Consider the following 14396-nt stretch of genomic DNA (forward strand, 5'->3'; position numbering starts at 1 on the left):
AGCCCGGCCGGGCCCCATGGGGGAAGGCCCGGCCACCAGGCGCTCGCATACGAGCCCCAACCCCGGGCCTGGCTCCAGGGTGTCGGCTAAATCAGTCAACACATAAACTCGGCTAAATCAGTCAACACATAAACTCGGCTAAATCAGTCAACACATAAACTCAGCTAAATCAGTCAACACATAAACTCGGCTAAATCAGCCAACACATAAACTCGGCTAAATCAGTCAACACATAAACTCAGCTGTGGCAAGGGGGGCGTGGTTCAGCGAGGTCTGCAGCGGGAGAGAGGGCCTCGGGACGAGCGGTAAGTGAGTGGGTTGGACGCAGATTAATAACACCTGTCTCTTGTTCTAGTAATGAGCGCGGAGACGGGATAAAACACCAGCGGAACCGGAGACCGAGGAGAGAGAGAGTCGGACTGTTGATGCCGAGACCCTGAGATATCCGGAAGCCGGAAGTGCGTGACCCGGAAGCGAAACTGAGCATACACAGAGACAAACACACGCTGAAGCGTGCACGTTTATTGATTTGAGTTATTAAGAATAAAAGAGCATCAACAGTCCTGCCGACCCCCGTGTCCTCTTCCTTCCTCACTATATCGAACTTGTTACACTGGTGCCGAAACCCGGGAAGGAAGCAGGACAGAGCCGCCGCCATGACAACGCCCTCCGCCTCGCCATTTGCGGAGATCATAACATCGCTCGCGGCCCTCCACCAGGAACATCACACGGCGTTGCTGGACCTTCGGACTGAACAGGAGCGCCGCTTCGCGGCCATAGTCCAAGGCCAGCAAGAGGACCGCGAGCAGTTCCGGAGCTGGATGGACCGGGAGGTTCGCGCCGAGGCCGCTGGGCGGGCCAGCGCACCGGTGCACGTGCCCCTGCAGAAGATGGGGCCGGAAGATGATCCCGAGGCCTTCGTGGATCTCTTCCAAAAAGCCGCGGAGGCCTGCGGGTGGCCCCGGGCACAGTGGCCGGTGCGCCTCATCCCACTGCTATCTGGCGAAGCCCAGGCGGCCGCGCAACATCTACCGGTTGCGAACCTCCTGGACTACGATGACCTGAAGCGGGCCATTCTTCAGCGGGTCGGCCGGACCCCAGAACAGCACCGCCAGCGTTTCCGCTCCCTGGAGTGGGGCGAGTCCGGTCGACCCTTCGCCTTGGCCCAACAGCTCCGGGACGAGTGCCGCAGATGGCTGCTGGCCGGCGGCAGCGACGTGGACCATGTCGTCGATCTGGTGGTGCTGGAGCAGTTCATCACTCGGCTCCCCAGGAAGACCGCCGAGTGGGTCCAGTGCCACCGGCCCACGTCGCTGGAGACGGCCATCAATTTGGCGGAGGACCACCTGGTGGCGTGCCCGGGGGTCGGCGCACCCCCACTAACTTCTCCCTCTCTCTCTCCCCCTTCTCTCTCTCTCTCTCGACCTGTCCCTCTCCCCAGGTCCCGCCCTCCAGGCCCTCCTCGCGTTCCCCCCAGAGGCCGGGGTGGGATGGGCCCTGGACCGTCTGGGAGTTCGCGGGTCCCGCCCAGGGGGGCGGGGCCGCTGGGGACGGGTAGTGACTACGGATCCGGTTCCGCCCCCTATCCGCGCTCAGCCTCCAACCCACTCCCCGCCGCCGGGGCGGCGGGTAGGCCTGGGCTGGCCTGCTGGCGGTGCGGTGATCCGGATCATTTTGTGGACCGATGTCCGATGATGGACATCGGAACAATGATCCGGATCCCGGACGTCCAGCGGACCACCCCCGATCAAGCAGGAGAGTACCAAATTCCTGTAAGTATCAAGGGGGGTACATATCAGGCCTTGGTGGATTCAGGATGTAACCAAACCTCGATCCATCAAAGCCTGATTCAGCCTGGGGCGTTGGATACAAGCCGCGTGGTTAAGGTGCGGTGTGTGCACGGGGATGTGGTGGAATATCCGGTTGTCCCAGTCACGATACAGTTTAGGGGGAAAAAGCATAGTGTTGAGGTGGCGGTTAGTCCCCACCTCCGGCATCCGCTAATTCTGGGGACGAATTGGCCCGCCTTTTCGGCGTTATTGGGGTCGTTGTGCGCGGATGCCGCTTGGGGAAACAAGGCTAGGAACGGGGCGGTGCGAGTGCAGGTTGGCGAGGCTGATACGGGGCCCTTGGGAACAGCTTCAGAGGAATCGAGCGGGGTCGAGAGACTGATTCTCTCGGACCGCGATGACTTCCCTCTGGAGCAGTCTCAAGACGAGACGCTAAAACATGCGTTTCAACAGGTCCGCACCATCGACGGTCAGCCCCTTCAACCCGCATTGCCCGTCACGTATCCTTATTTTGCCATAATTAAGGATAGGTTGTATCGAGTGACCCAAGACGCTCAGTCAAAAATAGATACAACCCAATTGTTAGTACCAAAGAGCCGCCGGGAAATGCTTTTTCAGGCGGCTCATTCTAACCCGATGGCGGGCCACCTGGGACAGGCGGCCACGCTGAATCGTTTAATGACCCGATTCTTTTGGCCAGGCATTTATGACAATGTGCGCAGGTGGTGCGCGTCTTGTCCTGAATGTCAGTTGGTGAACCCACTGGCCGCCCCAAAAGCGCCATTGCGCCCCCTTCCATTAATGCAGGTCCCCTTCGAGAGAATTGCGATGGACCTCATCGGGCCATTAGAGCGATCCGCACGCGGGCATCGTTTTGCGCTAGTTATCGTGGACTACGCAACACGATACCCGGAAGCAGTGGCTCTCCGCAACATCTCGGCGAAGAGTGTTGCGGACGCACTGTTTCGTTTAATCTCCCGGGTGGGGATTCCGAAAGAAATCCTCACTGATCAAGGCACGGCGTTTATGTCACGCACGTTAAGCGAATTGTATGGATTATTGGGCATTAAATCCATTCGAACCAGCGTCTATCACCCACAAACAGACGGGTTGGTCGAACGATTTAATCGCACTCTTAAATCCATGATCCGTAAATTCGTACAAGAAGACGCCAAGAATTGGGATCGGTGGTTAGAACCCCTCTTATTTGCTGTGCGCGAGGTCCCGCAAGCCTCCACGGGGTTTTCCCCCTTCGAGCTTCTCTACGGGCGTCAGCCACGGGGGGTGCTGGACGTCCTACGAGAAACTTGGGAGGAGGGGCCGTCGTTGGCCAAAAACGAAATTCAGTACGTCATGGACTTGCGAACAAAACTCCACACATTGGGGCGGCTATCTAGGGAGAATTTGTTACAAGCCCAGGACCGCCAGAGCCGGTCATATAACAGGGGTACTAAACTGCGCAAATTCACACCGGGAGAGAAAGTGCTCGTTCTACTCCCAACCTCGAGCTCAAAATTAATGTCGAAGTGGCAGGGGCCGTTTGAGGTCGCACGACAGATAGGAGAGCTCGATTATGAAGTGATACGATCCGATAGGAACGGGGCACGTCAAATATACCACCTTAATCTGCTGAAAAAATGGAATGAGGTGGAATCGGTGTTGTTGGCAACGGTGATCGGGGGAGAGGATGATCTCGGGCCAGAGGCGAGCATTAAAGCGCAATCAGTCGCGCTGGCCCCTGGGGGAGATCACCTCTCACCGTTACAACTCGCTGATTTGTCGAAATTGCAGGCGGAGTTCGCCGACGTGTTCTCGCCCCTACCGGGACGTACCGACTTGATTCAGCACCATATCGAGACCGAGCCGGGCGTGGTAGTTCGCAGCCGGCCGTACCGCTTGCCTGAACACAAGAAAAAAGTAGTTCAGGACGAATTAGGCGCAATGCTCGACATGGGAGTAATCGAGGAGTCCAACAGTGACTGGGCGAGCCCGATAGTTTTGGTCCCCAAAACGGACGGCTCGGTCAGGTTCTGTGTGGACTACCGCAAGGTGAACGCTGTGTCGAAGTTCGACGCGTATCCAATGCCACGGGTTGACGAGTTGCTTGATCGGTTAGGCTCGGCTCGATTTTATTCGACACTGGACTTAACAAAGGGCTATTGGCAGATCCCCTTGTCTCCATTGTCCAAAGAAAAAACAGCTTTCACCACGCCGTTCGGATTACACCAATTCGTCACGCTTCCTTTCGGCTTGTTCGGGGCACCCGCGACCTTCCAGCGACTCATGGATAGGATTTTGCGTCCCCATGCTGCATATGCTGCGGCGTACCTAGATGACATAGTGATCTATAGTCACGACTGGCAGCGGCATATGCAGCATGTGAGGGCGGTCCTGAGGTCGCTGAGGAGAGCGGGGCTCACGGCCAATCCGAAGAAGTGTGCGATTGGGCGGGTGGAAGTAAGGTATCTGGGCTTCCACTTGGGTCATGGACAGGTGCGTCCTCAAATTGATAAGACTGCCGCCATTGCAACCTGTCCGAGGCCCAAGACCAAAAAGGAGGTAAGACAGTTCTTGGGGCTGGCGGGATATTATAGACGGTTTATACCAAATTATTCGGACCTCACCAGCCCTTTGACTGATCTTACTAAAAAGGGGCTACCAGATACGGTCCAGTGGACGGAGCCGTGTCAACAGGCTTTTACCCAAGTAAAGGCTGCCCTATGTGGCGGGCCGCTGTTACACTCCCCTGACTTTTCTCTCCCTTTCTTGTTGCAGACTGACGCGTCGGACAGGGGGCTGGGCGCAGTCCTGGCCCAGGAGGTGGAGGGGGGAGAGCGGCCGGTGCTGTACATTAGCCGTAAGCTCTCTAAGAGAGAAGCTAGGTACAGCACCATAGAGAAGGAGTGTTTGGCCATCAGATGGGCCGTTCTCACCCTCCGCTACTACCTCCTGGGGCGGGAGTTCACTCTCTGTTCGGACCACGCTCCTCTCCAATGGCTCCACCGCATGAAGGATACCAACGCGCGGATCACCCGTTGGTATCTGGCTCTTCAGCCGTTTAAATTCAAGGTGGTCCACAGGCCGGGTGCTCAGATGGCTGTGGCCGATTTCCTCTCCAGAAATGGGGGGGGGGGGGCTGCAGGCCGGACGGCTCCCCGGCCTGAGTCGGGCGGTGGGGGTATGTGGCAAGGGGGGCGTGGTTCAGCGAGGTCTGCAGCGGGAGAGAGGGCCTCGGGACGAGCGGTAAGTGAGTGGGTTGGACGCAGATTAATAACACCTGTCTCTTGTTCTAGTAATGAGCGCGGAGACGGGATAAAACACCAGCGGAACCGGAGACCGAGGAGAGAGAGAGTCGGACTGTTGATGCCGAGACCCTGAGATATCCGGAAGCCGGAAGTGCGTGACCCGGAAGCGAAACTGAGCATACACAGAGACAAACACACGCTGAAGCGTGCACGTTTATTGATTTGAGTTATTAAGAATAAAAGAGCATCAACAGTCCTGCCGACCCCCGTGTCCTCTTCCTTCCTCACTATATCGAACTTGTTACATCAGCTAAATCAGTCAACACATAAACTTGGCTAAATCAGCCAACACATAAACTCAGCTAAATCAGTCAACACATAAACTCGGCTAAATCAGTCAACACATAAACTCAGCTAAATCAGCCGACACATAAACTCAGCTAAATCAGTCAACACATAAACTCGGCTAAATCAGTCAACACATAAACTCAGCTAAATCAGTCAACACATAAACTCGGCTAAATCAGTCAACACATAAACTCAGCTAAATCAGTCAACACATAAACTCGGCTAAATCAGCCAACACATAAACTCGGCTAAATCAGTCAACACATAAACTCAGCTAAATCAGTCAACACATAAACTCAGCTAAATCAGTCAACACATAAACTCTGCTAAATCAGCCAACACATAAACTCAGCTAAATCAGTCAACACATAAACTCAGCTAAATCAGTCAACACATAAACTCAGCTAAATCAGCCAACACATAAACTCAGCTAAATCAGTCATCACATAAACTCAGCTAAATCAGTCAACACATAAACTCAGCTAAATCAGCATAAACTCAGCTAAATCAGCCGACACATAAACTTGGCTAAATCAGTCAACACATAAACTCAGCTAAATCAGTCAACACATAAACTCTGCTAAATCAGCCAACACATAAACTCAGCTAAATCAGTCAACACATAAACTCAGCTAAATCAGTCAACACATAAACTCAGCTAAATCAGTCAACACATAAACTCAGCTAAATCAGTCATCACATAAACTCAGCTAAATCAGTCAACACATAAACTCAGCTAAATCAGCCAACACATAAACTCAGCTAAATCAGCCGACACATAAACTCAGCTAAATCAGCATAAACTCAGCTAAATCAGTCAACACATAAACTTGGCTAAATCAGTCAACACATAAACTCAGCTAAATCAGTCAACACATAAACTCTGCTAAATCAGCCAACACATAAACTCAGCTAAATCAGTCAACACATAAACTCAGCTAAATCAGTCAACACATAAACTCAGCTAAATCAGCCAACACATAAACTCAGCTAAATCAGTCAACACATAAACTCGGCTAAATCAGTCAACACATAAACTCAGCTAAATCAGCCAACACATAAACTCGGCTAAATCAGTCAACACATAAACTCGGCTAAATCAGTCAACACATAAACTCGGCTAAATCAGTCAACACATAAACTCAGCTAAATCAGTCAACACATAAACTCAGCTAAATCAGTCAACACATAAACTCAGCTAAATCAGCCAACACATAAACTCAGCTAAATCAATCAACACATAAACTCGGCTAAATCAGTCAACACATAAACTCAGCTAAATCAGTCAACACATAAACTCAGCTAAATCAGCCAACACATAAACTCAGCTAAATCAGTCAACACATAAACTCGGCTAAATCAGTCAACACATAAACTCAGCTAAATCAGTCAACACATAAACTCAGCTAAATCAGTCAACACATAAACTCAGCTAAATCAGTCAACACATAAACTTAGCTAAATCAGTCAACACATAAACTCAGCTAAATCAGTCAACACATAAACTCGGCTAAATCAGTCAACACATAAACTCAGCTAAATCAGTCAACACATAAACTCGGCTAAATCAGCCAACACATAAACTCGGCTAAATCAGTCAACACATAAACTCGGCTAAATCAGTCAACACATAAACTCAGCTAAATCAGTCAACACATAAACTCAGCTAAATCAGTCAACACATAAACTCAGCTAAATCAGTCAACACATAAACTCAGCTAAATCAGTCAACACATAAACTCAGCTAAATCAGTCAACACATAAACTCAGCTAAATCAGCCAACACATAAACTCAGCTAAATCAGTCAACACATAAACTCAGCTAAATCAGTCAACACATAAACTCAGCTAAATCAGTCAACACATAAACTCAGCTAAATCAGTCAACACATAAACTCAGCTAAATCAGTCAACACATAAACTCAGCTAAATCAGTCAACACATAAACTCGGCTAAATCAGTCAACACATAAACTCAGCTAAATCAGTCAACACATAAACTCGGCTAAATCAGTCAACACATAAACTCGGCTAAATCAGTCAACACATAAACTCGGCTAAATCAGTCAACATCAGCCAACACATAAACTCAGCTAAATCAGTCAACACATAAACTCGGCTAAATCAGTCAACACATAAACTCGGCTAAATCAGTCAACACATAAACTCGGCTAAATCAGTCAACACATAAACTCGGCTAAATCAGCCAACACATAAACTCGGCTAAATCAGCCAACACATAAACTCGGCTAAATCAGTCAACACATAAACTCGGCTAAATCAGTCAACACATAAACTCGGCTAAATCAGTCAACACATAAACTCGGCTAAATCAGCCAACACATAAACTCAGCTAAATCAGTCAACACATAAACTCGGCTAAATCAGTCAACACATAAACTCAGCTAAATCAGTCGACACATAAACTCAGCTAAATCAGTCAACACATAAACTCGGCTAAATCAGTCAACACATAAACTCGGCTAAATCAGTCAACACATAAACTCGGCTAAATCAGCCAACACATAAACTCGGCTAAATCAGCCAACACATAAACTCGGCTAAATCAGTCAACACATAAACTCGGCTAAATCAGTCAACACATAAACTCGGCTAAATCAGTCAACACATAAACTCAGCTAAATCAGCCAACACATAAACTCAGCTAAATCAGTCAACACATAAACTCGGCTAAATCAGTCAACACATAAACTCAGCTAAATCAGTCGACACATAAACTCAGCTAAATCAGTCAACACATAAACTCAGCTAAATCAGTCGACACATAAACTCAGCTAAATCAGTCAACACATAAACTCGGCTAAATCAGTCAACACATAAACTCGGCTAAATCAGTCAACACATAAACTCGGCTAAATCAGTCAACACATAAACTCGGCTAAATCAGCCAACACATAAACTCAGCTAAATCAGTCAACACATAAACTCAGCTAAATCAGTCAACACATAAACTCGGCTAAATCAGTCAACACATAAACTCGGCTAAATCAGTCAACACATAAACTCAGCTAAATCAGTCAACACATAAACTCAGCTAAATCAGCCAACACATAAACTCAGCTAAATCAGCCAACACATAAACTCAGCTAAATCAGTCAACACATAAACTCAGCTAAATCAGCCGACACATAAACTCAGCTAAATCAGCCAACACATAAACTCAGCTAAATCAGTCAACACATAAACTCAGCTAAATCAGCCGACACATAAACTCAGCTAAATCAGCCAACACATAAACTCAGCTAAATCAGTCAACACATAAACTCAGCTAAATCAGCCGACACATAAACTCAGCTAAATCAGCCGACACATAAACTCAGCTAAATCAGTCAACACATAAACTCAGCTAAATCAGCCGACACATAAACTCAGCTAAATCAGTCAACACATAAACTCAGCTAAATCAGCCGACACATAAACTCAGCTAAATCAGCCAACACATAAACTCAGCTAAATCAGCCAACACATAAACTCAGCTAAATCAGTCAACACATAAACTCAGCTAAATCAGCCAACACATAAACTCAGCTAAATCAGTCAACACATAAACTCAGCTAAATCAGTCAACACATAAACTCAGCTAAATCAGTCAACCAGAGGTGGTAAAAGTACTCAAAAGTTATACTCGAGTGAAAGTATATATACCTAAATAAAAAAATACTCCAGTAAAAGTAGAAAGTCCTCCATTCAAACATCACTTGAGTAAAAGTACAAAAGTATCAGATTTAAAAGGTACTCAAGTACCGAAAGTAAAAAGTAAATATTCAAATTAACTGTAAATATCAATAAGCAGATAAAATCTTTTGGGACTGATATGCAATGCTTTAATTGAACAAATGTTAAGATTAGATACTGCAAATAAGAATTTGTTAGATTTGCAATTAATAGGAGACAATGAAGCACCTTAACGCAGTATAGGGGTTAAACTTAAAATAGACATGTTCCATAACATTAGCTCCATAAAACAGATGAGGAGCAAGATACTATTAACTAATTCAAAATTAATTCAAAAGCCATAACCACAATGACATATTACGTAACAATTAGTTAATAGTCATGTGCCTCAACAAAAAAGTTATGATATAATTTTGCCAATTGTTATGATTAATGATTAATTAAACAGACAACTGAGAGTCGGAATGCATGGCTTTGAATACATGAATTTACATTATTAGTTAATGTAATATGTTATTAGGGAATTAATGATGTCATTTAATTAATAGCAATTCATATATTACTTAATCTATTAATCATAGAGAATGTTCATTAGTTGCTGATGCAGTAATCATAAATAAATGGTTTAGTTCTTCATTAGTAATACATTAACTCATGATTATCTGTGCATTAGTTAGGCATGAATTATAATAGTGCACCTGTATTGTAAAATGTTACCGATGTTTTCATAGTAAATAGTGTGCCGCAAAATAAAAAAGTTGGGGAAACACTGAGCTAAAGTTTGTGTGGCAAACCTGACTTGTCAGCTTTTCCAAGTCTATACCCGACTGGATCATCCATGACCGACCAGACCGGTTTGGAAATCAAGTGTAATAAATACTTAATACTTGGAGCGGGCATGGGGAAATGTATTGGAGTAAAAAGTACACTTTGCCTTTAATATTGTAGCGGAGTAAGAGTAAAAGTAGATGCAAATAAAATATACTCAAGTAAAGTACAGATCCCCGAAAAAAATACTTAAGTAAAGTATCAAAGTATTTTTACTTGAGTACTTACCACCCCTGCAGTCAACACATAAACTCAGCTAAATCAGTCGACATAAACTCAGCTAAATCAGTCGACACATAAACTCGGCTAAATCAGCCAACACATAAACTCGGCTAAATCAGTCAACACATAAACTCGGCTAAATCAGTCAACACATAAACTCGGCTAAATCAGCTAACACATAAACTCGGCTAAATCAGCCAACACATAAACTCAGCTAAATCAGCCAACACACAAACTCGGCTAAATCAGCCAACACATAAACTCAGCTAAATCAGCCAACACATAAACTCAGCTAAATCAGCCAACACATAAACTCGGCTAAATCAGTCAACACACAAACTCAGCTAAATCAGTCAACACATAAACTCGGCTAAATCAGTCAACACATAAACTCAGCTAAATCAGTCAACACATAAACTCGGCTAAATCAGCCAACACATAAACTCAGCTAAATCAGTCAACACATAAACTCGGCTAAATCAGTCAACACACAAACTCAGCTAAATCAGTCAACACATAAACTCGGCTAAATCAGTCAACACATAAACTCGGCTAAATCAGTCAACACATAAACTCGGCTAAATCAGCTAACACATAAACTCAGCTAAATCAGTCAACACATAAACTCGGCTAAATCAGTCAACACATAAACTCGGCTAAATCAGTCAACACATAAACTCAGCTAAATCAGCCAACACATAAACTCAGCTAAATCAGCTAACACATAAACTCAGCTAAATCAGTCAACACATAAACTCAGCTAAATCAGTCAACACATAAACTCAGCTAAATCAGTCAACACATAAACTCGGCTAAATCAGTCAACACATAAACTCGGCTAAATCAGTCAACACATAAACTCAGCTAAATCAGTCAACACATAAACTCGGCTAAATCAGCCAACACATAAACTCAGCTAAATCAGTCAACACATAAACTCGGCTAAATCAGTCAACACACAAACTCAGCTAAATCAGTCAACACATAAACTCGGCTAAATCAGTCAACACATAAACTCGGCTAAATCAGCCAACACATAAACTCGGCTAAATCAGTCAACACATAAACTCGGCTAAATCAGCTAACACATAAACTCAGCTAAATCAGTCAACACATAAACTCAGCTAAATCAGCCAACACATAAACTCAGCTAAATCAGTCAACACATAAACTCAGCTAAATCAGCTAACACATAAACTCAGCTAAATCAGTCAACACATAAACTCGGCTAAATCAGTCAACACATAAACTCAGCTAAATCAGTCAACACATAAACTCAGCTAAATCAGCTAACACATAAACTCAGCTAAATCAGTCAACACATAAACTCAGCTAAATCAGTCAACACATAAACTCGGCTAAATCAGCCGACACATAAACTCAGCTAAATCAGTCAACACATAAACTCGGCTAAATCAGCCAACACATAAACTCGGCTAAATCAGTCAACACACAAACTCGGCTAAATCAGTCAACACATAAACTCGGCTAAATCAGTCAACACATAAACTCGGCTAAATCAGTCAACACATAAACTCGGCTAAATCAGTCAACACATAAACTCGGCTAAATCAGTCAACACATAAACTCAGCTAAATCACATAAACTCGGCTAAATCAGCCAACACATAAACTCGGCTAAATCAGTCAACACATAAACTCAGCTAAATCACATAAACTCGGCTAAATCAGCCAACACATAAACTCAGCTAAATCAGTCAACACATAAACTCGGCTAAATCAGTCAACACATAAACTCAGCTAAATCAGTCGACACATAAACTCAGCTAAATCAGTCAACACATAAACTCAGCTAAATCAGTCAACACATAAACTCAGCTAAATCAGTCAACACATAAACTCGGCTAAATCAGTCAACACATAAACTCGGCTAAATCAGCCAACACATAAACTCGGCTAAATCAGTCAACACATAAACTCAGCTAAATCACATAAACTCGGCTAAATCAGCCAACACATAAACTCAGCTAAATCAGTCAACACATAAACTCGGCTAAATCAGTCAACACATAAACTCAGCTAAATCAGTCGACACATAAACTCAGCTAAATCAGTCAACACATAAACTCAGCTAAATCAGTCGACACATAAACTCAGCTAAATCAGTCAACACATAAACTCAGCTAAATCAGCCAACACATAAACTCAGCTAAATCAGTCAACACATAAACTCAGCTAAATCAGTCAACACATAAACTCAGCTAAATCAGCCAACACATAAACTCAGCTAAATCAGCCGACACATAAACTCAGCTAAATCAGTCAACACATAAACTCAGCTAAATCAGTCGACACATAAACTCAGCTAAATCAGCCAACACATAAACTCAGCTAAATCAGTCGACACATAAACTCAGCTAAATCAGTCAACACATAAACTCAGCTAAATCAGTCAACACATAAACTCAGCTAAATCAGTCAACACATAAACTCAGCTAAATCAGCCAACACATAAACTCGGCTAAATCAGTCGACACATAAACTCGGCTAAATCAGTCGACACATAAACTCGGCTAAATCAGTCGACACATAAACTCAGCTAAATCAGTCGACACATAAACTCGGCTAAATCAGCCGACACATAAACTCAGCTAAATCAGCCGACACATAAACTCAGCTAAATCAGCCAACACATAAACTCGGCTAAATCAGTCGACACATAAACTCGGCTAAATCAGTCGACACATAAACTCGGCTAAATCAGTCGACACATAAACTCAGCTAAATCAGTCGACACATAAACTCGGCTAAATCAGCCGACACATAAACTCAGCTAAATCAGCCGACACATAAACTCGGCTAAATCAGTCGACACATAAACTCGGCTAAATCAGTCAACACATAAACTCGGCTAAATCAGTCAACACATAAACTCAGCTAAATCAGCCAACACATAAACTCTGCTAAATCAGCCGACACATAAACTCAGCTAAATCAGCCAACACATAAACTCAGCTAAATCAGTCAACACATAAACTCGGCTAAATCAGTCGACACATAAACTCAGCTAAATCAGTCAACACATAAACTCAGCTAAATCAGTCAACACATAAACTCAGCTAAATCAGTCAACACATAAACTCAGCTAAATCAGTCGACACATAAACTCAGCTAAATCAGTCGACACATAAACTCGGCTAAATCAGTCGACACATAAACTCAGCTAAATCAGTCAACACATAAACTCAGCTAAATCAGCCAACACATAAACTCAGCTAAATCAGTCAACACATAAACTCAGCTAAATCAGTCAACACATAAACTCAGCTAAATCAGCCAACACATAAACTCAGCTAAATCAGTCAACACATAAACTCAGCTAAATCAGTCAACACATAAACTCAGCTAAATCAGCCAACACATAAACTCAGCTAAATCAGCCAACACATAAACTCAGCTAAATCAGCCAACACATAAACTCGGCTAAATCAGTCAAACTCGGCTAAATCAGCCAACACATAAACTCAGCTAAATCAGTCAACACATAAACTCAGCTAAATCAGCCAACACATAAACTCAGCTAAATCAGTCAACACATAAACTCAGCTAAATCAGCCAACACATAAACTCAGCTAAATCAGTCAACACATAAACTCAGCTAAATCAGTCAACACATAAACTCAGCTAAATCAGTTAACACATAAACTCAGCTAAATCAGTCAACACATAAACTCAGCTAAATCAGTCAACACATAAACTCAGCTAAATCAGTTAACACATAAACTCAGCTAAATCAGTCAACACATAAACTCAGCTAAATCAGTCAACACATAAACTCAGCTAAATCAGTCAACACATAAACTCAGCTAAATCAGTCAACACATAAACTCAGCTAAATCAGTCAACACATAAACTCAGCTAAATCAGTCAACACATAAACTCAGCTAAATCAGTCAACACATAAACTCAGCTAAATCAGACAACACATAAACTCAGCTAAATCAGTCGACACATAAACTCAGCTAAATCAGCCAACACATAAACTCAGCTAAATCAATCCTGCCATTGTCAGTGTAAACCGTCTCAGACTCCGAGTCTCTCACCTGTGGATGTGCTGATTTCTCTGTGTGTTTGTTCTCTGACAGCACACACTGATATCATGGATCAATTCTCCTTCTGCTTCTCCCAGCTCTGGAAAAAAATCCCCCTCTGTGGTTTATTTGTTTGTTTCCTTCTTTCTTGCCCTAAGGTGATGCACTGACCCTAGTGTGTGTGTGTGTGTGTGTGTGTGTGTGTGTGTGTGTGTGT

The 14396-nt window shown here is 44.4% G+C and overlaps 2 protein-coding genes across 3 annotated transcripts in view; one reads left to right on the forward strand and one right to left on the reverse strand.

The window, feature by feature from the left end:
- The window catches only part of LOC137078268 (echinoidin-like), a 61718-nt gene that overhangs the window by 24887 nt on the left and 22435 nt on the right, over positions 1–14396 (reverse strand). The gene's annotated exons all lie outside the window — the stretch shown is intronic.
- LOC137078199 (uncharacterized) lies at positions 249–5298 on the forward strand. 2 transcript variants are annotated; one of them, XM_067445310.1, is made up of 2 exons: positions 249–1772; positions 5084–5298. In XM_067445310.1, exons 1-2 carry the CDS (start codon positions 657–659, stop codon positions 5084–5086), a joined length of 1119 nt encoding a protein of 372 aa, XP_067301411.1. In that variant the 5' UTR covers positions 249–656; the 3' UTR covers positions 5087–5298. The 2 variants fall into 2 exon arrangements, with proteins under 2 accessions (XP_067301411.1, XP_067301412.1); XM_067445311.1 differs by having other exon boundaries at positions 249–1554.

Source organism: Pseudorasbora parva, chromosome 6, assembly GCF_024679245.1.
Source record: "Pseudorasbora parva isolate DD20220531a chromosome 6, ASM2467924v1, whole genome shotgun sequence".
Classification (NCBI taxonomy): Eukaryota; Metazoa; Chordata; class Actinopteri; order Cypriniformes; family Gobionidae; genus Pseudorasbora; species Pseudorasbora parva.

Coding starts and splice junctions, on each gene's coding strand:
- LOC137078199 (XM_067445310.1), top strand. CDS start 657: ATGACAACGCCCTCCGCCTCGCCATTTGCGGAGATCATAACATCGCTC.